At 58.1% G+C, this 25,224-nt stretch overlaps 1 protein-coding gene across 4 annotated transcripts in view; it reads left to right on the top strand.

The window, feature by feature from the left end:
* The window catches only part of anxa6 (annexin A6), a 182,446-nt gene that overhangs the window by 8,846 nt on the left and 148,376 nt on the right, over window positions 1-25,224 (top strand). For all 4 annotated transcript variants that reach the window (XM_072512738.1, XM_072512739.1, XM_072512736.1 and 1 more), the window contains exon 2: window positions 622-679. In XM_072512738.1, the coding sequence (XP_072368839.1) occupies window positions 662-679 (18 nt within the window). In that variant the 5' untranslated portion in view covers window positions 622-661. The remainder of the gene's footprint in view (window positions 1-621; window positions 680-25,224) is intronic.

Genomic DNA, 25,224 nt, shown 5'->3' with positions numbered 1-25,224 from the left:
GAACAGGCGCCGGAATGTGGCGACTAGGGGCTTTTCACAGTAACTTCATTTGAAGCCTACTTGTGACAATAAGCGATTTACATTTCAGTGCCAATCAGTAGTTTGGTGCCCAAATCCCTGGTGGAGGATGAGAACCCGCTGCCTCCTGACTCCGAGCTGAGGGGGGCGCGACTCTTCGAGCCTCAGTCAGGCAGTCATTCCTGCGTTTGCGCTATTGCAGTTTTACCAGTGTCCATCTGCCTGAGTCATCACTACTCGTAACGGCTTTGTTACAACAAGAAGCTCAGGCACCATCACATGCACAGTCATGGTCTAAAAACAATGGTCTATAATCAACTCACACATCTGTTTCCACGAGGTTTGTTGTATATTTAATTATCATAGCCTCTTTAAAAAGTTGATTAAATTAACCTTTCAATTAACCAGTGGAGCAGGATGTTTGGGAAAGCCGAGATGAAGTTGCTTCACCTGATCACATTTACAGGAGAAATGATACACAATCCTGATTAAAGATGTTGCTCAGTGATGCGTAGAGAGACGGCCGCATAATGGATCGCGGTGTATTCCCCAGCCTTTATCAGGGCCATAAATAATTTCTCACCCTCTTCTTTCCCTCTCTAGATTGTTTGGGTTCAGTATCGGTTCTCGATAACAGCTAACCATGTCTGCCAGAGGAAAGGTAAGGAGAATGTTCTGGTCACTGCACAAGAATCATTGCCGACCGAGACGGGGAGCAATGTTTTCACTCGGGGAAATTTTGGAATTCTCCGTCCGCAGAGGATTGGGGAAGCTCCACCATTGAACACATTTGGGGCTGAGGTTTTTGGTGGCTCGGGGGGGATTAGAGGATGTGGAGAGTGGGCAGGAAAGTGGAGTAGAGACCCAAGATCGTGCAAACTGGGAGCAGGAGGAGGCCATTCGGCCCCTCGAGCCCGCTCCTCCATTCAATAAGGTCCCGACTGATCTGTTTGTAGGCGCGATGGAATGTCACAATGTCACTCCACATTTTGTACTCTTCAACATGTCCATCAACCCCCCCCCCCCGACCCGGTGTGCACCATGGGCCCTGTGCGCCCACCCCCTGTGCACCCGCCGGACCAGGTGCACCCCCCCCCGGCCCGGTGCGCACCATGGGGCCTGTGCACCCACCCCCTCCTGGCCCTGTGCACCCCCCGGACCCGGTGCACCCCCCCCCCCCCACCCCAGGCCCGGTGCGCACCATGGGGCCTGTGCGCCCACCCCCTCCCGGCCCTCTCCCCCCGGGCATTGTGCGCACCATGGGCCCTGTACACCCCCCCCCCCCCCCCCGGTTCGCACCATGGGGCCTGTGCGCCCACCCGCTCCTGGCCCTGTGCACCCCCTGGACCCGGTGCACCCCCCCAGGCCCAGTGCGCACCATGGGCCCTGTGCACCCACACACTCCCGGCCCTGTGCACCCCCGGACCCTGTGCACCCCCCCAGGCCCATTGTGCACCATGGGCTCTGTACACCCCCCCCCCCCGGCCCTGTGCACCCCCCCCCCCCCGGCCCTGTGCACCTCCCCCACCCGGGCCCAGTGCACCTCTTTCCCCCCCCCCCATGCCCACTGTGCGCCCCCCCCACCAATCCTGTGCACCACCCCCCCTGCCCTGTGCCCCCCCTCCCCCCGGGCATTGTACGCACCATGGGCCCTGTGCACCCTCGGACCCTGTGCACCCCTCCCCCCTGGCCCTGTGCACCCCCCCCCCCCCCCCGGCCCTGTGAACCTCCCCCTCCCCCACCGATCCTGTGCACCCCCTCCCCCCGGGCACTGTGCGCACCCTCAGCCCTGTGCACCCCCGTTTCTGGCGTTGCTGGGACAGGAGAGCTGGTGACCAATCAGATTGGCCAGTGGCTCTGTGAGGCAGGACCTCCTTCCGAGTGCGGGGCTCGGCGGAGCGGTGACTGGGTGCGGGGCTCGGCGGAGCGGTGACTGGGTGCGGGGCTCGGCGGAGCGGTGACTGGGTGCGGGGCTCGGCGGAGCGGTGACTGGGTGCGGGGCTCGGCGGAGCGGTGACTGGGTGCGGGGCTCGGCGGAGCGGTGACTGGGTGCGGGGCTCGGCGGAGCGGTGACTGGGTGCGGGGCTCGGCGGAGCGGTGACTGGGTGCGGGGCTCGGCGGAGCGGTGACTGGGTGCGGGGCTCGGCGGAGCGGTGACTGGGTGCGGGGCTCGGCGGAGCGGTGACTGGGTGCGGGGCTGGGCGGAGCGGTGACTGGGTGCGGGGCTGGGCGGAGCGGTGACTGGGTGCGGGGCTGGGCGGAGCGGTGACTGGGTGCGGGGCTCGGCGGAGCGGTGACTGGGTGCGGGGCTCGGCGGAGCGGTGACTGGGTGCGGGGCTCGGCGGAGCGGTGACTGGGTGCGGGGCTCGGCGGAGCGGTGACTGGGTGCGGGGCTCGGCGGAGCGGTGACTGGGTGCGGGGCTCGGCGGAGCGGTGACTGGGTGCGGGGCTCGGCGGAGCGGTGACTGGGTGCGGGGCTCGGCGGAGCGGTGACTGGGTGCGGGGCTCGGCGGAGCGGTGACTGGGTGCGGGGCTCGGCGGAGCGGTGACTGGGTGCGGGGCTCGGCGGAGCGGTGACTGGGTGCGGGGCTCGGCGGAGCGGTGACTGGGTGCGGGGCTCGGCGGAGCGGTGACTGGGTGCGGGGCTCGGCGGAGCGGTGACTGGGTGCGGGGCTCGGCGGAGCGGTGACTGGGTGCGGGGCTCGGCGGAGCGGTGACTGGGTGCGGGGCTCGGCGGAGCGGTGACTGGGTGCGGGGCTCGGCGGAGCGGTGACTGGGTGCGGGGCTCGGCGGAGCGGTGACTGGGTGCGGGGCTCGGCGGAGCGGTGACTGGGTGCGGGGCTCGGCGGAGCGGTGACTGGGTGCGGGGCTCGGCGGAGCGGTGACTGGGTGCGGGGCTCGGCGGAGCGGTGACTGGGTGCGGGGCTCGGCGGAGCGGTGACTGGGTGCGGGGCTCGGCGGAGCGGTGACTGGGTGCGGGGCTCGGCGGAGCGGTGACTGGGTGCGGGGCTCGGCGGAGCGGTGACTGGGTGCGGGGCTCGGCGGAGCGGTGACTGGGGGCGGGGCTCGGCGGAGCGGTGACTGGGGGCGGGGCTCGGCGGAGCGGTGACTGGGGGCGGGGCTCGGCGGAGCGGTGTCTGGGGGCGGGGCTCGGCGGAGCGGTGACTGGGGGCGGGGCTCGGCGGAGCGGTGACTGGGGGCGGGGCTCGGCGGAGCGGTGACTGGGTGCGGGGCTGGGCGGAGCGGTGACTGGGTGCGGGGCTGGGCGGAGCGGTGACTGGGTGCGGGGCTGGGCGGAGCGGTGACTGGGTGCGGGGCTCGGCGGAGCGGTGACTGGGTGAGGGGCTCGGCGGAGCGGTGACTGGGTGCGGGGCTCGGCGGAGCGGTGACTGGGTGCGGGGCTCGGCGGAGCGGTGACTGGGTGCGGGGCTCGGCGGAGCGGTGACTGGGGGCGGGGCTCGGCGGAGCGGTGACTGGGTGCGGGGCTCGGCGGAGCGGTGACTGGGTGCGGGGCTCGGCGGAGCGGTGACTGGGTGCGGGGCTCGGCGGAGCGGTGACTGGGTGCGGGGCTCGGCGGAGCGGTGACTGGGTGCGGGGCTCGGCGGAGCGGTGACTGGGTGCGGGGCTCGGCGGAGCGGTGACTGGGTGCGGGGCTCGGCGGAGCGGTGACTGGGTGCGGGGCTCGGCGGAGCGGTGACTGGGTGCGGGGCTCGGCGGAGCGGTGACTGGGTGCGGGGCTCGGCGGAGCGGTGACTGGGTGCGGGGCTCGGCGGAGCGGTGACTGGGTGCGGGGCTCGGCGGAGCGGTGACTGGGTGCGGGGCTCGGCGGAGCGGTGACTGGGTGCGGGGCTCGGCGGAGCGGTGACTGGGTGCGGGGCTCGGCGGAGCGGTGACTGGGTGCGGGGCTCGGCGGAGCGGTGACTGGGTGCGGGGCTCGGCGGAGCGGTGACTGGGTGCGGGGCTCGGCGGAGCGGTGACTGGGTGCGGGGCTCGGCGGAGCGGTGACTGGGGGCGGGGCTCGGCGGAGCGGTGACTGGGGGCGGGGCTCGGCGGAGCGGTGACTGGGGGCGGGGCTCGGCGGAGCGGTGACTGGGGGCGGGGCTCGGCGGAGCGGTGACTGGGGGCGGGGCTCGGCGGAGCGGTGACTGGGGGCGGGGCTCGGCGGAGCGGTGACTGGGTGCGGGGCTCGGCGGAGCGGTGACTGGGTGCGGGGCGGACAGTATTGGCAGCAATTTGTTCCCCACAATTCCTTCAATATTCAGAAGTGAAACTTTCCACCTGAAATTCAGGTTTAAATTACAAAAGAGTGATTAAATTGCAAAAGAGATTACACAAATTAGGATTGTATTCTTGGAATTTAGAAGGTTACGTGGTGATTTTATTGAAATTTGATTTAGTTATTAAGATAGGGTAGATAGAGAGAAACTATTTCTGCTGGTTAGAGGGGTCTAGGACTAGGGTCTAAAGGTTCGAGCCAGACCTTTGAGGAGTGAAGCTAGGACTGTGCCCCGTGCCGTACCTGCCCACCATGTTGATTTTTTATCAGTCCTCCGGATTTGGGTTTGAGTGACAGGACCACCATTTAGTCGTCATCCCTAATGTCCTTGAGAAGGCCACGTTCTTGAACCACTGCAACCTGTGTGGCAGAGAGGCTCGCGCAGCGCTGCTAGATCGAGAGTTTGAGGATTTTGACGATGAAGGAACAGCCAAAATATCTTCTGGTCGGGATAGTGTTCGGGTGCAACCATTGTCCTTCTGGGTGGCAGAGGCCACAGATTTGGAAGGAGCTGTCAAAGGAGGCTGACTGCGGTGCTGCGCTGAATCCTGTAGATGGAACGCACTGCTGCTACTACTACGTTGCCTGTTGTGGATGTTTAAGCGGTGTATGGGATGCCAGTCAGCGGGGGGTTACTTTGTCCCGGGTGGTGTTGCGGTTTCTATCTTCTGTACCTGTTCTATCTGCAGCTATATCGGCAAACGGAGAGCGGCCACATTCCCCGCTGGGTCACTGCCTGTGCGGAGTCTGCACGTTCTCCCCGTGACTGCGTGGGTTTCCTCCGGGTGCTCCGGTTTCCTCCCACAGTCCAAAGACGTGCTAAATTGCCCATAGTGACCAAAAAGGTTAGGAGGGGTTATTGGGTTACGGGGATAGGGTGGAAGTGAGGGCTTAAAGTGGGTCGGTGCAGACTCGATGGGCCGAATGGTCTCCTTCTGCACTGGATGTTCTATGAATTTATTTTTTGAACTGGTGTGGATGCTCCCACAGTGCTGACTTGTGTCTGGTGGATGGTGGAAAGGCTTTGGGGAGTCGGGACATGGGTTACTCATAATAACATTCCCAGCCTCTAACCCCCCCGCTCTTGTAGTTAAAGTTTCCATGTGACTGGTCCAGTTTAAGATTTTGAAAGTGCTGTTGGTGGAGGGTTTGATAATGGCAATGCTGCTGAATGTTAAGAATGTTTAGAAAAGATAGTTGAATGTGGGAGGTGATCATTGCCTGACACGAATGTCACTCACCACTTAGCAGCCCAAGCCTGGATGCCAGTCAGGTCATGTTGCATTGGGCATGGTTTGCTTCAGTACCTGATCTGAACTGGGGCTTCAAACAGGAAAAACACTTGACGTGTTTCCCATGATTCTTTAAGTGTATTTAAGATTGGATTTGGGGGCGTGTAGGAGAGATGAAGTGAGGCAAGTGAATAAGGTGCAAAGTCCCCTTTAGCCAATTATTATCTAATCACAATTCATTAAATTGATACAATAGCATGACAGATGCTTGATGGTTGTCGCTGACGTGATGGGCCGAATGGCCTGTTTTGTTGCTGTGGAAATCTATAATAATCAGACAATGTAGTGACTGATAATCAGCAAACAGGTTGACTTTCACACAGTGAAATTCAGTGCCGTCCACCTGCTGGATTGTAACATTTGGGTTTAAGGGACACAATTGTGTCACAATTCTCACGACGAACCTTGGTTAAAATTAAAGTGGCTCCCTGGTTGTCGGGAGAGAACGAGGTGCAGCAGGATGCAATGGCGCTCAGACGGGACCCTTTGTGGGAGGAAGGGGTGTCTCGGGCAGTCGAGTCGTTTGAAGGTCTGAGGAGGGGTGAGTTATGACACGTGATGAGTGGTGGGAGGGAGAAGAGAGCCCCTGTGGAAGGTAACCCTTGGATGAGTAAGGGGGGGGGGGAGGAGAGTGTTCAGATACCAAGCTTGGAAAAGATATAACTGGGACTAACAAAAACCATCAGACTGAATAAACTTGATGTCTGTTGGAATCTTGTTTAAATTGAGTTCATACCTTGGGAGGCCCCGGTGAAGGAGCGCTTTTCCCCGCCCCACAGACCGCACCCCGACCCTTCGCGCAGAGTTCCTGCCGGCAGCGACCCGGGCCGGAGAATCGGCGGCCCCGCCGATTCCCGCGGCCGGCGCTGTGTCAAAGGCGCCGGCGCAAAAGGCGACGATTGTCCGCACCTCGGAGAATCGCGCGCCGGCGTCGGGGCGTCGTGGCGCAGTTGCGGCGATTCTCCGGCGCGGGGCTCGGAGAATCGCGCCCTAGATGCTTACTTAGAACAGGGCTGAGTTATTGAACGAGTTGCTGGAGGAGGTGAGATTTGCCTTCATCTTGTGACTTTTCAGATCTCTCTCTAATGGAATTGCATTTCTCAGTCTCACATGCGCCCAAGCCTGTGGAGTGAGGAATGAAGCCAAGAGCAGGGACAATAGCTATCCCTCAAACGGCATCATTGAAACGGATTGTCTGGTTTTTATCACATTGCTGTTTCTGGGAGCTTGCTGTGTACAGATCAGCTGCTGTGTTTATTTCATTGCAGCAGTGACTACACTTCAAAACCCCCCCCGCTGCCTGTAGGGTGCTTTGGAATGTCTCGGGGTTGTGAAAGGTATTTTTGTCCATGTGAATTTCTTCCTCTTTATTGGAGTCAATTCTCTAACGGAATCACACCAGCCTCTGCAAGACCCACAGGCGGGGAGGAGAATACAGTTGACCTTGCGAAAATACTTTTTAAGACAGAGAGTTGTAATTTTGAGGCCTTTGAACAAATGCATTGGGCACACAAAGAGCATTCATTTTAACCGCTGACCTTAGCCAGTGTGACTATGCAGTAAGCCTCTCCAGTGCCACCCTCTCTGCTGGTTTGAACCGTTGAGCTATAATAGCAATGCTGTGGAAATCTTTTATACATATGGAGTACATGGAAGAAGAGAGAGTAAAAAGACAGCCAGGCTTTGGGATTCCTTTCGAACATTACTGTTCTTTTTTTAAATGTTCAATTGTAAAATGCGGGAAGGTGTTCTAACCGACTGACAGCTTGTTGCTTTTTGCCCCCAGTTGCCCTAATGCGTCGGTTCTCTGTGAGGTTAGCGGAGTGTCTGACGCTCAGGGTGCACTGTGAGGTTAGAGTGTCTGACGCTCAGGGTGCACTGTGAGGTTTGCGGAGAGTCTGACGCTCAGGGTGCACTGTGAGGTTAGCGGAGTGTCTGACGCTCAGGGTGCACTGTGAGGTTAGAGTGTCTGACGCTCAGGGTGCACTGTGAGGTTAGCGGAGTGTCTGACGCTCAGGGTGCACTGTGAGGTTAGAGTGTCTGAAGCACAGGGTGCACTGTGAGGTTAGCGGAGTGTCTGACGCTCAGGGTGCACTGTGAGGTTAGCGGAGTGTCTGACGCTCAGGGTGCACTGTGAGGTTAGAGTGTCTGACGCTCAGGGTGCACTGTGAGGTTAGCGGAGTGTCTGACGCTCTGGGTGCACTGTGAGGTTGGAGTGTCTGAAGCACAGGGTGCACTGTGAGGTTAGAGTGTCTGAAGCACAGGTTGCACTGTGAGGTTGGAGTGTCTGAAGCACAGGGTGCACTGTGAGGTTAGAGTGTCTGAAGCACAGGTTGCACTGTGAGGTTAGAGTGTCTGACGCTCAGGGTGCACTGTGAGGTTAGAGAGTCTGACGCTCAGGGTGCACTGTGAGGTTAGAGAGTCTGACGCTCAGGGTGCACTGTGAGGTTAGCGGAGAGTCTGAAGCACAGGGTGCACTGTGAGGTTAGAGTGTCTGACGCTCAGGGTGCACTGTGAGGTTAGAGTGTCTGAAGCACAGGGTGCACTGTGAGGTTAGCGGAGTGTCTGAAGCACAGGGTGCACTGTGAGGTTCGCGGAGTGTCTGACGCTCAGGGTGCACTGTGAGGTTAGAGTGTCTGAAGCACAGGGTGCACTGTGAGGTTAGCGGAGTGTCTGAAGCACAGGGTGCACTGTGAGGGTAGAGTGTCTGAAGCACAGGGTGCACTGTGAGGTTAGAGTGTCTGACGCTCAGGGTGCTCTGTGAGGTTCGCGGAGTGTCTGACGCTCAGGGTGCACTGTGAGGTTAGAGTGTCTGAAGCACAGGGTGCACTGTGAGGTTCGCGGAGTGTCTGAAGCACAGGGTGCACTGTGAGGTTAGAGTGTCTGAAGCACAGGGTGCACTGTGAGGTTCGCGGAGTGTCTGCAGCACAGGGTGCACTGTGAGGTTCGCGGAGTGTCTGACGCTCAGGGTGCACTGTGAGGTTAGAGTGTCTGACGCTCCGGGTGCACTGTGAGGTTAGCGGAGTGTCTGAAGCACAGGGTGCACTGTGAGGTTAGAGTGTCTGACGCTCAGGGTGCACTGTGAGGTTAGCGGAGTGTCTGAAGCACAGGGTGCACTGTGAGGTTCGCGGAGTGTCTGACGCTCAGGGTGCACTGTGAGGTTAGAGTGTCTGACGCTCAGGGTGCTCTGTGAGGTTCGCGGGTGTCTGACGCTCAGGGTGCACTGTGAGGTTAGAGTGTCTGAAGCACAGGGTGCACTGTGAGGTTAGAGAGTCTGAAGCACAGGGTGCACTGTGAGGTTAGAGAGTCTGAAGCACAGGGTGCACTGTGAGGTTCGCGGAGTGTCTGACACTCAGGGTGCACTGTGAGGTTCGCGGAGTATCTGACGCTCAGGTTGCACTGTGAGGTTAGAGTGTCTGAAGCACAGGGTGCACTGTGAGGTTCGCGGAGTGTCTGACGCTCAGGGTGCACTGTGAGGTTAGAGTGTCTGAAGCACAGGGTGCACTGTGAGGTTAGAGAGTCTGAAGCACAGGGTGCACTGTGAGGTTCGAGTGTCTGAAGCACAGGGTGCACTGTGAGGTTAGAGTGTCTGACGCTCAGGGTGCACTGTGAGGTTCGCGGAGTGTCTGACGCTCAGGGTGCACTGTGAGGTTAGAGTGTCTGACGCTCAGGGTGCACTGTGAGGTTAGCGGAGTGTCTGAAGCACAGGGTGCACTGTGAGGTTCGCGGAGTGTCTGACGCTTGGGGTGCACTGTGAGGTTCGCGGAGTGTCTGACGCTCAGGGTGCACTGTGAGGTTAGAATGTCTGAAGCACAGGGTGCACTGTGAGGTTAGAGTGTCTGACGCTCAGGGTGCACTGTGAGGTTAGCGGAGTGTCTGAAGCACAGGGTGCACTGTGAGGTTAGAGTGTCTGACGCTCAGGGTGCACTGTGAGGTTAGCGGAGTGTCTGAAGCACAGGGTGCACTGTGAGGTTCGCGGAGTGTCTGACGCTTGGGGTGCACTGTGAGGTTCGCGGAGTGTCTGACGCTCAGGGTGCACTGTGAGGTTAGAATGTCTGACGCTCAGGGTGCACTGTGAGGTTAGAGTGTCTGACGCTCAGGGTGCACTGTGAGGTTAGCGGAGTGTCTGAAGCACAGGGTGCACTGTGAGGTTCGCGGAGTGTCTGACGCTTGGGGTGCACTGTGAGGTTCGCGGAGTGTCTGACGCTCAGGGTGCACTGTGAGGTTAGAATGTCTGAAGCACGGTGCACTGTGAGGTTAGAGTGTCTGACGCTCAGGGTGCACTGTGAGGTTCGCGGAGTGTCTGAATCACAGAGTGCACTGTGAGGTTAGCGGAGTGTCTGACGCTCAGGGTGCACTGTGAGGTTAGCGGAGTGTCTGACGCTCAGGGTGCACTGTGAGGTTCGAGTGTCTGAAGCACAGGGTGCACTGTGAGGTTAGCGTGTCTGACGCTCAGGGTGCACTGTGAGGTTAGAGTGTCTGAAGCACAGGGTGCACTGTGAGGTTCGCGGAGTGTCTGACGCTCAGGGTGCACTGTGAGGTTAGATTGTCTGAAGCACAGGGTGCACTGTGAGGTTAGAGTGTCTGAAGCACAGGGTGCACTGTGAGGTCAGAGTGTCTGACGCTCAGTGTGCACTGTGAGGTTAGCGGAGTGTCTGACGCTCAGGGTGCACTGTGAGGTTCGCGGAGTGTCTGACACTCAGGGTGCACTGTGAGGTTCGCGGAGTATCTGACGCTCAGGTTGCACTGTGAGGTTAGAGTGTCTGAAGCACAGGGTGCTCTGTGAGGTTCGCGGAGTGTCTGAAGCACAGGGTGCACTGTGAGGTTAGAGTGTCTGACGTCAGGGTGCACTGTGAGGTTAGAGTGTCTGACGCTCAGGGTGCACTGTGAGGTTCGCAGAGTGTCTGGCGCTCAGGGTGCACTGTGAGGTTCGCGGAGTGTCTGACGCTCAGGGTGCACTGTGAGGTTAGAGTGTCTGACGCTCAGGGTGCACTGTGAGGTTCGCGGAGTGTCTGACGCTCAGGGTGCACTGTGATATTAGAGTGTCTGACACTCAGGGTGCTCTGTGAGGTTAGCGGCGTGTCTGAAGCACAGGGTGTACTGTGAGGTTAGAGTGTCTGACGCTCAGGGTGCACTGTGAGGTTAGAGTGTCTGACGCTCAGGGTGCACTGTGAGGTTAGCGGAGTGTCTGAAGCACAGGGTGCACTGTGAGGTTCGCGGAGTGTCTGACGCTTGGGGTGCACTGTGAGGTTCGCGGAGTGTCTGACGCTCAGGGTGCACTGTGAGGTTAGAATGTCTGAAGCACAGGGTGCACTGTGAGGTTAGAGTGTCTGACGCTCAGGGTGCACTATGAGGTTCGCGGAGTGTCTGAAGCACAGGGTGCACTGTGAGGTTAGCGGAGTGTCTGACGCTCAGGGTGCACTGTGAGGTTAGCGTGTCTGACGCTCAGGGTGCACTGTGAGGTTAGCGGAGTGTCTGACGCTCAGGGTGCACTGAGGTTAGCGGAGTGTCTGAAGCACAGGGTGCACTGTGAGGTTAGAGTGTCTGACGCTCAGGGTGCACTGTGAGGTTAGAGTGTCTGACGCTCAGGGTGCACTGTGAGGTTAGAGTGTCTGACGCTCAGGGTGCACTGTGAGGTTAGAGTGTCTGACGCTCAGGGTGCACTGTAAGGTTAGCGGAGTGTCTGAAGCACAGGGTGCACTGTGAGGTTAGCGGAGTGTCTGAAGCACAGGGTGCACTGTGAGGTTCGCGGAGTGTCTGACGCTTGGGGTGCACTGTGAGGTTCGCGGAGTGTCTGACGCTCAGAGTGCACTGTGAGGTTAGAATGTCTGAAGCACAGGGTGCACAGTGAGGTTAGAGTGTCTGACGCTCAGGGTGCACTGTGAGGTTCGCGGAGTGTCTGAATCACAGAGTGCACTGTGAGGTTAGCGGAGTGTCTGACGCTCAGGGTGCACTGTGAGGTTAGCGGAGTGTCTGACGCTCAGGGTGCACTGTGAGGTTCGAGTGTCTGAAGCACAGGGTGCACTGTGAGGTTCGCGGAGTGTCTGACGCTCAGGGTGCACTGTGAGGTTAGATTGTGTGAAGCACAGGGTGCACTGTGAGGTTAGAGTGTCTGAAGCACAGGGTGCACTGTGAGGTCAGAGTGTCTGACGCTCAGGGTGCACTGTGAGGTTAGCGGAGTGTCTGACGCTCAGGGTGCACTGTGAGGTTAGAGTGTCTGACGTCAGGGTGCACTGTGAGGTTAGAGTGTCTGACGCTCAGGGTGCACTGTGAGGTTAGAGTGTCTGACGCTCAGGGTGCACTGTGAGGTTAGAGTGTCTGACGCTCAGGGTGCACTGTGAGGTTCGCGGAGTGTCTGAAGCACAGGGTGCACTGTGAGGTTCGCGGAGTGTCTGAAGCACAGGGTGCACTGTGAGGTTCGCGGAGTGTCTGAAGCACAGGGTGCACTGTGAGGTTAGAGTGTCTGAAGCACAGGGTGCACTGTGAGGTTAGAGTGTCTGACGCTCAGGGTGCACTGTGAGGTTAGCGGAGTGTCTGACGCTCAGGGTGCACTGAGGTTCGCGGAGTGTCTGAAGCACAGGGTGCACTGTGAGGTAAGAGCGTCTGACGCTCAGGGTGCTCTGTGAGGTTCGCGGAGTGTCTGAAGCACAGGGTGCACTGTGAGGTTCGCGGAGTGTCTGACGCTCAGGGTGCACTGTAAGGTTAGAGTGTCTGACGCTCAGGGTGCACTGTGAGGTTCGCGGAGTGTCTGACGCTCCGGGTGCACTGTGAGGTTAGAGTGTCTGACGCTCAGGGTGCACTGTGAGGATAGAGTGTCTGAAGCACAGGGTGCACTGTGAGGTTAGCGGAGTGTCTGAAGCACAGGGTGCACTGTGAGGTTCGCGGATTGTCTGAAGCACAGGGTGCACTGTGAGGTTCGTGGAGAGTCTGACGTTCAGGGTGCACTGTGAAGTTAGACTGTCTGAAGCACAGGGTGCACTGTGAGGTTAGCGGAGTGTCTGAAGCACAGGGTGCACTGTGAGGTTAGCGGAGTGTCTGACGCTCTGGGTGCACTGTGAGGTTCGCGGAGTGTCTGACGCTCAGGGTGCACTGTGAGGTTCGCGGAGTGTCTGAAGCACAGGGTGCACTGTGAGGTTAGAGTGTCTGACGCTCAGGGTGCACTGTGAGGTTCGCGGAGTGTCTGAGGCTCCGGGTGCACTGTGAGGTTAGCGGAGTGTCTGACGCTCAGGGTGCACTGTGAGGTTAGAGTGTCTGACGCTCAGGGTGCACTGTGAGGTTAGAGTGTCTGACGCTCAGGTTGCACTGTGTGGTTAGAGTGTCTGAAGCACAGGGTGCACTGTGAGGTTAGCGGAGTGTCTGACGCTCAGGGTGCACTGTGAGGTTAGCGGAGTGTCTGAAGCACAGGGTGCACTGTGAGGTTCGCGGAGTGTCTGACGCTCAGGGTGCACTGTGAGGTTCGCGGAGTGTCTGAAGCACAGGGTGCACTGTGAGGTTAGAGTGTCTGACGCTCAGGGTGCACTGTGAGGTTAGAGTGTCTGACGCTCAGGGTGCACTGTGAGGTTAGCGGAGTGTCTGAAGCACAGGGTGCACTGTGAGGTTCGCGGAGTGTCTGACGCTTGGGGTGCACTGTGAGGTTCGCGGAGTGTCTGACGCTCAGGGTGCACTGTGAGGTTAGAATGTCTGAAGCACAGGGTGCACTGTGAGGTTAGAGTGTCTGACGCTCAGGGTGCACTATGAGGTTCGCGGAGTGTCTGAAGCACAGGGTGCACTGTGAGGTTAGCGGAGTGTCTGACGCTCAGGGTGCACTGTGAGGTTAGCGTGTCTGACGCTCAGGGTGCACTGTGAGGTTAGCGGAGTGTCTGACGCTCAGGGTGCACTGAGGTTAGCGGAGTGTCTGAAGCACAGGGTGCACTGTGAGGTTAGAGTGTCTGACGCTCAGGGTGCACTGTGAGGTTAGCGGAGTGTCTGACGCTCAGGGTGCTCTGTAAGGTTAGCGGAGTGTCTGTAGCACAGGGTGCACTGTGAGGTTAGAGTGTCTGACGCTCAGGGTGCACTGTGAGGTTAGCGGAGTGTCTGAAGCACAGGGTGCACTGTGAGGTTCGCGGAGTGTCTGACGCTTGGGGTGCACTGTGAGGTTCGCGGAGTGTCTGACGCTCAGGGTGCACTGTGAGGTTAGAATGTCTGAAGCACAGGGTGCACTGTGAGGTTAGAGTGTCTGACGCTCAGGGTGCACTGTGAGGTTCGCGGAGTGTCTGAATCACAGAGTGCACTGTGAGGTTAGCGGAGTGTCTGACGCTCAGGGTGCACTGTGAGGTTAGCGGAGTGTCTGAAGCACAGGGTGCACTGTGAGGTTAGCGTGTCTGACGCTCAGGGTGCACTGTGAGGTTAGCGGAGTGTCTGAAGCACAGGGTGCACTGTGAGGTTAGAGTGTCTGAAGCACAGGGTGCACTGTGAGGTTAGAGTGTCTGACGCTCAGGGTGCACTGTGAGGTTAGCGGAGTGTCTGACGCTCAGGGTGCACTGTGAGGTTAGAGTGTCTGAAGCACAGGGTGCACTGTGAGGTTAGAGTGTCTGAAGCACAGGGTGCACTGTAAGGTTCGCGGAGTGTCTGACGCTCAGGGTGCACTGTGAGGTTAGATTGTCTGAAGCACAGGGTGCACTGTGAGGTTAGCGGAGTGTCTGACGCTCAGGGTGCACTGTGAGGTTCGCGGAGTGTCTGACACTCAGGGTGCACTGTGAGGTTCGCGGAGTATCTGACGCTCAGGTTGCACTGTGAGGTTAGAGTGTCTGAAGCACAGGGTGCTCTGTAAGGTTCGCGGAGTGTCTGAAGCACAGGGTGCACTGTGAGGTTAGAGTGTCTGACGCTCAGGGTGCACTGTGAGGTTCGCAGAGTGTCTGAAGCACAGGGTGCACTGTGAGGTTAGCGGAGTGTCTGACGCTCAGGGTGCACTGTGAGGTTAGAGTGTCTGACGCTCAGGGTGCACTGTGAGGTCAGAGTGTCTGACGCTCAGGGTGCACTGTGAGGTTAGAGTGTCTGAAGCACAGGGTGCACTGTGAGGTCAGAGTGTCTGACACTCAGGGTGCACTGTGAGGTTAGCGGAGTGTCTGACGCTCAGGGTGCACTGTGAGGTTAGAGTGTCTGACGCTCAGGGTGCACTGTGAGGTCAGAGTGTCTGACGCTCAGGGTGCACTGTGAGGTTAGCGGAGTGTCTGACGCTCAGGGTGCTCTGTGAGGTTCGCGGAGTGTCTGAAGCACAGGGTGCACTGTGAGGTTAGAGTGTCTGACGCTCAGGGTGCACTGTGAGGTTAGAGTGTCTGAAGCACAGGGTGCACTGTGAGGTTAGCGGAGTGTCTGAAGCACAGGGTGCACTGTGAGGTTAGCGGAGTGTCTGTAGCACAGGGTGCACTGTGAGGTTAGAGTGTCTGACGCTCAGGGTGCACTGTGAGGTTAGAGTGTCTGACGCTCAGGGTGCACTGTGAGGTTAGAGTGTCTGAAGCTCAGGGTGCACTGTGAGGTTAGAGTGTCTGAAGCTCAGGGTGCACTGTGAGGTTAGCGGAGTGGCTGAAGCACAGGGTGCACTGTGAGGTTAGAGTGTCTGACGCTCAGGGTGCACTGTGAGGTTAGCGGAGTGTCTGACGCTAAGGGTGCACTGAGGTTCGCGGAGTGTCTGAAGCACAGGGTGCACTGTGAGGTTCGCGGAGTGTCTGAAGCACAGGGTGCACTGTGAGGTAAGAGTGTCTGACGCTCAGGGTGCTCTGTGAGGTTCGCGGAGTGTCTGAAGCACAGGGTGCACTGTGAGGTTCGCGGAGTGTCTGACGCTCCGGGTGCACTGTGAGGTTAGAGTGTCTGCCGCTCAGGGTGCACTGTGAGGATAGAGTGTCTGAAGCACAGGGTGCACTGTGAGGTTCGCGGATTGTCTGAAGCACAGGGTGCACTGTGAGGTCCGGGGAGAGTCTGACGTTCAGGGTGCACTGTGAGGTTAGACTGTCTGAAGCACCGGGTGCACTGTGAGGTTAGACTGTCGGAAGCACAGGGTGCACTGTGAGGTTAGCGGAGTGTCTGAAGCACAGGGTGCACTGTGAGGTTAGCGGAGTGTCTGACGCTCTGGGTGCACTGTGAGGTTCGCGGAGTGTCTGACGCTCAGGGTGCACTGTGAGGTTCGCGGAGTGTCTGAAGCACAGGGTGCACTGTGAGGTTAGAGTGTCTGACGCTCAGGGTGCACTGTGAGGTTCGCGGAGTGTCTGAGGCTCCGGGTGCACTGTGAGGTTAGCGGAGTGTCTGACGCTCAGGGTGCACTGTGAGGTTAGAGTGTCTGACGCTCAGGGTGCACTGTGAGGTTAGAGTGTCTGAAGCACAGGGTGCACTGTGAGGTTCGCGGAGTGTCTGACGCTCAGGGTGCACTGTGAGGTTAGCGGAGTGTCTGAAGCACAGGGTGCACTGTGAGGTTAGAGTGTCTGACGCTCAGGGTGCACTGTGAGGTTAGAGTGTCTGACGCTCAGGGTGCAGTGTGAGGTTAGAGTGTCTGACGCTCAGGGTGCACTGTGAGGTTAGCGGAGTGTCTGAAGCACAGGGTGCACTGTGACGTTCGCGGAGTGTCTGACGGTTGGGGTGGACTGTGAGGTTCGCGGAGTGTCTGACGCTCAGGGTGCACTGAGGTTAGAATGTCTGAAGCACAGGGTGCACTGTGAGGTTAGAGTGTCTGACGCTCAGGGTGCACTGTGAGGTTAGCGGAGTGTCTGAAGCACAGGGTGCACTGTGAGGTTAGAGTGTCTGACGCTCAGGGTGCACTGTGAGGTTAGCGGAGTGTCTGACGCTCAGGGTGCACTGAGGTTAGCGGAGTGTCTGAAGCACAGGGTGCACTGTGAGGTTAGCGTGTCTGACGCTCAGGGTGCACTGTGAGGTTAGCGGAGTGTCTGACGCTCAGGGTGCACTGAGGTTAGCGGAGTGTCTGAAGCACAGGGTGCACTGTGAGGTTAGAGTGTCTGACGCTCAGGGTGCACTGTGAGGTTAGCGTGTCTGACGCTCAGGGTGCACTGTGAGGTTAGCGGAGTGTCTGACGCTCAGGGTGCACTGAGGTTAGCGGAGTGTCTGAAGCACAGGGTGCACTGTGAGGTTAGAGTGTCTGACGCTCAGGGTGCACTGTGAGGTTAGAGTGTCTGACGCTCAGGGTGCACTGTGAGGTTAGCGGAGTGTCTGAAGCACAGGGTGCACTGTGAGGTTCGCGGAGTGTCTGACGCTTGGGGTGCACTGTGAGGTTCGCGGAGTGTCTGACGCTCAGGGTGCACTGTGAGGTTAGAATGTCTGAAGCACAGGGTGCACTGTGAGGTTAGAGTGTCTGACGCTCAGGGTGCACTGTGAGGTTCGCGGAGTGTCTGAATCACAGAGTGCACTGTGAGGTTAGCGGAGTGTCTGACGCTCAGTGTGCACTGTGAGGTTAGCGGAGTGTCTGACGCTCAGGGTGCACTGTGAGGTTCGAGTGTCTGAAGCACAGGGTGCACTGTGAGGTTAGCGTGTCTGACGCTCAGGGTGCACTGTGAGGTTAGCGGAGTGTCTGAAGCACAGGGTGCACTGTGAGGTTAGAGTGTCTGAAGCACAGGGTGCACTGTGAGGTTCGCGGAGTGTCTGACGCTCAGGGTGCACTGTGAGGTTAGATTGTCTGAAGCACAGGGTGCACTGTGAGGTTAGAGTGTCTGAAGCACAGGGTGCACTGTGAGGTCAGAGCGTCTGACGCTCAGGGTGCACTGTGAGGTTAGCGGAGTGTCTGACGCTCAGGGTGCACTGTGAGGTTCGCGGAGTGTCTGACACTCAGGGTGCACTGTGAGGTTCGCGGAGTATCTGACGCTCAGGTTGCACTGTGAGGTTAGAGTGTCTGAAGCACAGGGTGCTCTGTGAGGTTCGCGGAGTGTCTGAAGCACAGGGTGCACTGTGAGGTTCGCGGAGTGTCTGACGCTCAGGGTGCACTGTGAGGTTTGATTGTCTGAAGCACAGGGTGCACTGTGAGGTTAGAGTGTCTGAAGCACAGGGTGCACTGTGAGGTCAGAGCGTCTGACGCTCAGGGTGCACTGTGAGGTTAGCGGAGTGTCTGACGCTCAGGGTGCACTGTGAGGTTCGCGGAGTGTCTGACACTCAGGGTGCACTGTGAGGTTCGCGGAGTATCTGACGCTCAGGTTGCACTGTGAGGTTAGAGTGTCTGAAGCACAGGGTGCTCTGTGAGGTTCGCGGAGTGTCTGACGCTCAGGGTGCACTGTGAGGTTCGCAGAGTGTCTGGCGCTCAGGGTGCACTGTGAGGTTAGAGTGTCTGAAGCACAGGGTGCACTGTGAGGTTAGAGTGTCTGAAGCACAGGGTGCACTGTGAGGTTAGAGTGTCTGAAGCACAGGGTGCTCTGTGAGGTTCGCGGAGTGTCTGACGCTCAGGGTGCACTGTGAGGTTCGCAGAGTGTCTGGCGCTCAGGGTGCACTGTGAGGTTAGAGTGTCTGAAGCACAGGGTGCACTGTGAGGTTCGCGAGTGTCTGACGCTCAGGGTGCACTGTGAGGTTAGAGTGTCTGAAGCACAGGGTGCACTGTGAGGTTAGAGTGTCTGAAGCACAGGGTGCACTGTGAGGTCAGAGTGTCTGACGCTCAGGTTGCACTGTGAGGTTAGAGTGTCTGAAGCACAGGGTGCTCTGTGAGGTTCGCGGAGTGTCTGAAGCACAGGGTGCACTGTGAGGTTCGCTGAGTATCTGACGCTCAGGTTGCACTGTGAGGTTAGAGTGTCTGAAGCACAGGGTGCTCTGTGAGGTTCGCGGAGTGTCTGAAGCACAGGGTGCACTGTGAGGTTAGAGTGTCTGACGTCAGGGTGCACTGTGAGGTTAGAGTGTCTGAAGCACAGGGTGCACTGTGAGGTTAGAGTGTCTGACGCTCAGGGTGCACTGTGAGGTTCGCGGAGTGTCTGAAGCACAGGGTGCACTGTGAGGTTCGCAGAGTGTCTGGCGCTCAGGGTGCACTGTGAGGTTCGCGGAGTGTCTGAAGCACAGGGTGCACTGTGAGGTTAGAGTGTCTGACGCTCAGGGTGCACTGTGAGGTTAGAGTGTCTGAAGCTCAGGGTGCACTGTGAGGTTAGAGTGTCTGAAGCACAGGGTGCACTGTGAGGTTAGAGTGTCTGACGCTCAGGGTGCACTGTGAGGTTAGCGGAGTGTCTGACGCTCAGGGTGCACTGAGGTTCGCGGAGTGTCTGAAGCACAGGGTGCACTGTGAGGTTCGCGGAGTGTCTGACGCTCCGGGTGCACTGTGAGGTTAGAGTGTCTGACGCTCAGGGTGCACTGTGAGGATAGAGTGTCTGAAGCACAGGGTGCACTGTGAGGTTCGCGGATTGTCTGAAGCACAGGGTGCACTGTGAGGTTCGGGGAGAGTCTGACGTTCAGGGTGCACTGTGAGGTTAGACTGTCTGAAGCACAGGGTGCACTGTGAGGTTAGCGGAGTGTCTGAAGCACAGGGTGCACTGTGAGGTTAGCGGAGTGTCTGACGCTCTGGGTGCACTGTGAGGTTAGACTGTCTGAAGCACAGGGTGCACTGTGAGGTTAGCGGAGTGTCTGAAGCACAGGGTGCACTGTGAGGTTCGCGGAGTGTCTGACGCTCAGGGTGCACTGTGAGGTTAGACTGTCTGAAGCACAGGGTGCACTGTGAGGTTAGCGGAGTGTCTGAAGCACAGGGTGCACTGTGAGGTTCGCGGAGTGTCTGACGCTCAGGGTGCACTGTGAGGTTCGCGGAGTGTCTGAAGCACAGGGTGCACTGTGAGGTTAGAGTGTCTGACGCTCAGGGTGCACTGTGAGGTTAGCGGAGTGTCTGACGCTCAGGGTGCACTGTGAGGTTAGAGTGTCTGACGCTCAGGTTGCACTGTGTGGTTAGAGTGTCTGAAGCACAGGGTGCACTGTGAGGTTCGCGGAGTGTCTGACGCTCAGGGTGCACTGTGAGGTTAGCGGAGTGTCTGAAGCACAGGGTGCACTGTGAGGTTAGAGTGTCTGACGCTCAGGGTGCACTGTGAGGTCAGAGTGTCTGACGCTCAGGGTGCACTGTGAGGTTAGCGGAGTGTCTGAAGCACAGGGTGCACTGTGAGGTTAGAGTGTCTGACGCTCAGGGTGCGCTGTGAGGTTAGCGGAGTGTCTGAAGCACAGGGTGCACTGTGACGTTCGCGGAGTGTCTGACGGTTGGGGTGGACTGTGAGGTTCGCGGAGTGTCTGACGCTCAGGGTGCACTGAGGTTAGAATGTCTGAAGCACAGGGTGCACTGTGAGGTTCGCGGAGTGTCTGAAGCACAGGGTGCACTGTGAGGTTAGCGGAGTGTCTGACGCTCAGGGTGCACTGTGAGGTTAGAGTGTCTGACGCTCAGGGTGCACTGTGAGGTTCGCGGAGTGCCTGACGCTCAGGGTGCACCGTGAGGTTCGCGGAGAGTCTGACGCTCAGGGTGCACTGTGAGGTTAGAGTGTCTGACGCTCAGGGTGCACTGTGAGGTTAGAGCGCCTGACGCTCAGGGTGCACTGTAAGGTTAGCGGAGTGTCTGACGCTCGGGTGCACTGTGAGGTTAGCGGAGTGTCTGAAGCACAGGGTGCACTGTGAGGTTCGCGGAGTGTCTGACGCTCAGGGTGCACTGTGAGGTTCGCGGAGTGTCTGACGCTCGGTGCACTGTGAGGTTTGCGGAGAGTCTGACGCTCAGGGTGCACTGTGAGGTTCGCGGGGTGTCTGACGCTCAGGGTGCACTGTGAGGTTAGAGTGTCTGACGCTCAGGGTGCACTGTGAGGTTAGAGTGTCTGACGCTCAGGGTGCACTGTGAGGTTAGAGTGTCTGACGCTCAGGGTGCACTGTGAGGTTAGAGTGTCTGAAGCACAGGGTGCACTGTGAGGTTCGCGGAGTGTCTGACGCTCAGGGTGCACTGTGAGGTTAGCGGAGTGTCTGAAGCACAGGGTGCACTGTGAGGTTAGAGTGTCTGACGCTCAGGGTGCACCTGTGAGGTTAGAGTGCCTGACGCTCAGGGTGCACTGTGAGGTTAGCGGAGTGTCTGAAGCACAGGGTGCACTGTGAGGTTCGCGGAGTGTCTGACGCTTGGGGTGCACTGTGAGGTTAGAATGTCTGAAGCACAGGGTGCACTGTGAGGTTCGCGGAGTGTCTGAAGCACAGGGTGCACTGTGAGGTTAGCGGAGTGTCTGACGCTCAGGGTGCACTGTGAGGTTAGAATGTCTGAAGCACAGGGTGCACTGTGAGGTTCGCGGAGTGTCTGAAGCACAGGGTGCACTGTGAGGTTCGCGGAGTGTCTGTAGCACAGGGTGCACTGTGAGGTTAGAGTGTCTGACGCTCAGGGTGCTCTGTAAGGTTAGCGGAGTGTCTGTAGCACAGGGTGCACTGTGAGGTTAGAGTGTCTGACGCTCAGGGTGCACTGTAAGGTTAGCGGAGTGTCTGTAGCACAGGGTGCACTGTGAGGTTAGAGTGTCTGTCGCTCAGGGGTGCACTGTGAGGTTAGCAGAGTGTCTGAAGCACAGGGTGCACTGTGAGGTTAGCGGAGTGTCTGACGCTCAGGGTGCACTGTGAGGTTAGAGTGTCTGACGCTCAGGGTGCACTGTAAGGTTCGCGGAGTGTCTGAAGCACAGGGTGCACTGTGAGGTTAGAGTGTCTGACGCTCAGGGTGCACTGTGAGGTTAGAGTGTCTGAAGCACAGGGTGCACTGTGAGGTTAGAGGAGTGTCTGACGCTCAGGGTGCACTGAGGTTTGCGGAGAGTCTGACGCTCAGGGTGCACTGTGAGGTTCGCGGAGAGTCTGACGCTCAGGGTGCACTGTGAGGTTAGAGTGTCTGAAGCACAGGGTGCACTGTGAGGTTCGCGGAGAGTCTGACGCTCAGGGTGCACTGTGAGATTAGCGGAGTGTTTGACGCTCAGGGTGCACTGTGAGGTTAGAGTGTCTGAAGCACAGGGTGCACTGTGAGGTTAGAGTGTCTGAAGCACAGGGTGCACTGTGAGGTTCGCGGAGAGTTTGACGCTCAGGGTGCACTGTGAGGTTCGCGGAGAGTTTGACGCTCAGGGTGCACTGTGAGGTTTTGAAGCTCAGTGGATGTGGGGCCTGGATTGAAATTATATTAGGAGACATTCAAAATACATATTTTAAATTCCTGCTTTAAAACAGGAAGATTATTGGATTGGAGGATTCCACCGTAATGTGCTCCTCATGAATATTGCACCGTGTGAATTGAACTTGTTGAGATATTTGTGCAGGAACAGTACAGCCTGTCTCACTGAACACTTTAATGGCCCACGCAGTTCCTTATGGGCTCCAGCTCACTTAGTGACATCCTGACAGCCCACTCCAGAACCAAATACAGGCTGACGCACATGGTACCAGTCCTGTTGAGGTGCTGCACTGTCCGAGGCGCTTTCTCTCACATGAGGTATTAAACCTCAGTATTAAGCCCTGTTAGATCCCTCCGGCTAATGTGAAAGATCCCATGACATTATTGGGGGGGGCGGGTGGCGGGCGGCGGTGGTGGTGGGGGGGGGTGGCAGGGGGCGGTGGGGGGGGGAGGTGGGGGGGGCAGGGGGGGCGGGTGGGGGGTGGGGCAGGGGGGGCGGGTGGGGGGGGTGGGGCAGGGGGGCGGGCGGGGGGGGGGCTGTGGGTGGGGGGGGGGTGGGGGGGAGCGGGGGGGGTGGTGGGGGTGTCCTAGAGACAATATCTATCCCCTAGTGGGCAGCACGGTAGCACAGTGGTTAGCACTGTTGCGTCACAGCTCCAGGGTCCCAGGTTCGATTCCCGGCTTGGGTCTCTGTCTGTGCGGAGTCTGCACGCTCTCCCCGTGTCTGCGTGGGTTTCCTCCGGGTGCTTCGGTTTCCTCCCACAAGTCCCGAAAGACGCGCTGTTAGGTAATTTGGACATTCTGAATTCTCCCTCAGTCTACAGGCGCCGGAGTGTGGCGACTAGGGGATTTTCCCTGTAACTTCATTGCAGTGTTATTGTAAACCCACTTGTGACACTAATAAAGATTAGTATTATTATCTCACCCTCCGTCAATATCATTCCTTTTTTTGTTAACCCTCCTGTATTGCATCATCCTTTTCATAATTGGGTATTCTCCTTACTTCCTCTCTCCCTCTCTCTCTCCCTCCCTCTCCCCCTCCCTCTCCCCCTCTCTCTCCCTTTCTCTCTTTCTCTCTGTGAGTGGCTAACGGTGCAGTCGACACAAACCCTCTCCAGCTGTCTGAACACCACCCAGGAGTTGATCAGACTGCCTTGTTATTGAGATGCTCCTGGCTGCGACCATATAAGAGAATGAAGTGAATGCATTCAGCCGGAGCCAGTGTGAAAGCCTGTTATTTATAGCTTGGCCCATCTGTGCCAGCAGCAGCTGTAGAGCGAGTGAGGGCCCAGTGGCAGGACATGGGAGAGGTGAGGGGGTGAGCCAAGCAGGCCCTTGCTCGGCCTGTGAACCGTGACGGATTTCCCGCAATGTGACGAGACCAGGCAGCTGCAGCATGAAAGCAGAGCGGAATTTCTCAAGAAGGTGATGCTCTACGTCGTGCGCCTTGGAACATACAGTGCAGGAGGAGGCCATTCGGCCCATCGAGTCTGCACCGACCCACTTAAGCCCTCACTTCCACCCTATCCCTGTAACCTAATAACCCCATCTAACCTTTTTTGGTCACTAAGGGCAATTTATCATGGCCAATCCGCCTAACCTGCACATCTTTGGACTGTGGGAGGAAACCGGAGCACCCGGAGGAAACCCACGCACACACGGGGAGGATGTGCAGACTCCGCACAGACAGTCACCCAGCGGGGAATCGAACCTGGGACCCTGGCGCTGTGAAGCCACAGTGCTATTCACTTGTGCTGCCCACTTGTGCTACCGTGCCTTCTTCAGCTATTGTTTGGTTGGTGTGCAGATCTCCATAGCAACAGGAGGGGGGGGCGCACGGACCCTCGAGCCTGTTGTGTTCAATTAGGTCGCGGCCGATCTGAACTTCAACTCGATATCCCTGGATACCTAAAGCTGGCTGCATGGATCTGGAAAGCTCCAATTAATCCCACGGCAGAGAGAGTTGCAGATTTCCCTCCACTCCTTGTTGTGAAGACGTACTGCCCGATGTCACGCCTGAACAACCCAACTCTAATTTGCCAATTATAACCCCTTAACCTGGACTCCAAAACCAAAGGAAAGAGTTTCTCTGTATCATTTTGAATCCTTTTAACATCTGAGACACCTCAATCGCATCTAACTTTAATCTTCTGCATCCAGGTGTGTGCAAAGCAGCTTCTTCATAATAATAATCTTTATCGTCACAAGTAGGCTTGCATTAACGCTGCAATGAAGTTACTGTGAAAATCCCCTAGTCGCCACACTCCGGCGCCTGTTTGATACACTGAGGGAGAATTCAGAATGTCCAATTCACCCAACAAGCACGTCTTTCGGGACTTGTGGGAGGAAACCGGAGCACCCGGAGGAAACCCACGCAGACATGGGGAGAACGTGCAGACTCCGCACAGACAGTGACCCAAGCCGGGAATCGAACCGGGGACCCTGGCGCTGTGGAGCCACAGTGCTAACCACTGTGCTACCGTGCCGCCAATTCAACCCAGTATCAATCCGACCAATCGCTCCCATTCCACCACTTTATCGTCCCGAAGGAGCAGAGGCCAGAACTGGGTGCAATATTCCAGGTGGGTTGTGACCAATTCTCTGCGGCTTCACTGCTGTGCTCCAACCACCCCTCGACATAAGGTTAGCCGTCAGACTGCCTTTTGTAACCCGTGTATGAGCTTTAAACCATTTGCTGCCTGCAAGAAGGAATGTTCGTCTCCCGCTCTGAGCACTGGTTGGCTAATTGTGGACAGTGTGTGACTAAATTCCTGAATCCGCTCTTGGCCCAGTGAGGCTGTGTGCCCCACAATGGGACAACCCAACAAACTGCTAAACTGGGTCCTGCCGATCACTGAGTTCACCATTGACACTGTAGGTGGCGCTTGCACACTTTACTAAAGAGACTCCAACACCAATCGCCAGTCTCAACCTCCATTCGGGAACGTACCAGCTGACTCTTTCGTTCGAACACTCCCGCACCCTTTGGGCTCGATGCTTCCAGACTCCGCGCCAAAATTGTCTTCAGTGCGGGGACGGAGAATGGGCGTTGGGCACGAAAATCGTGCCCAATCCCCGGAGAACCGCTCAGGAACGCGCGCGATCTAGGCGGCGCGGGTAGGGGGCTATTGACAGAGGGACCCCCGATTCTCCGTGCGCAATTGGCCGAGTTCCCGATGGCGTGTTTCTAACCACGTATCGGCCATCGGGAACATCGGGTGGTGGCTGCGGACTGCGGGGGGTGGGGGGGGGGGCCGGGGGGATCAAGTCCCGGGGGGAGGGGGGGGGGCCTTATGGGCGGCCGGTGGGGTGGGGGTGGGGGGGGGGTGATCGGGCAGGTAATGTGGAGCGGCTACCACTGTCCCCCTCCATCATGTGTCTCTCCCTCTCTCCTTCTACCCTCTCTCTATCTCTGTCCAGACCATCATCTGGGCAGCACGGTAGCATGCCGGGCAGCACGGTAGCACAGTGGTTAGCACAGTTGCTTCACAGCTCCAGTGTCCCAGGTTCGATTCCCCGATGGGTCACTGTCTGTGCGGAGTCTGCAC

Source organism: Scyliorhinus torazame, chromosome 7, assembly GCF_047496885.1.
Source record: "Scyliorhinus torazame isolate Kashiwa2021f chromosome 7, sScyTor2.1, whole genome shotgun sequence".
Classification (NCBI taxonomy): Eukaryota; Metazoa; Chordata; class Chondrichthyes; order Carcharhiniformes; family Scyliorhinidae; genus Scyliorhinus; species Scyliorhinus torazame.
The sequence above is the reverse complement of the archived record's forward strand: the minus strand, read 5'-3'. Positions and strand labels throughout refer to the sequence as shown.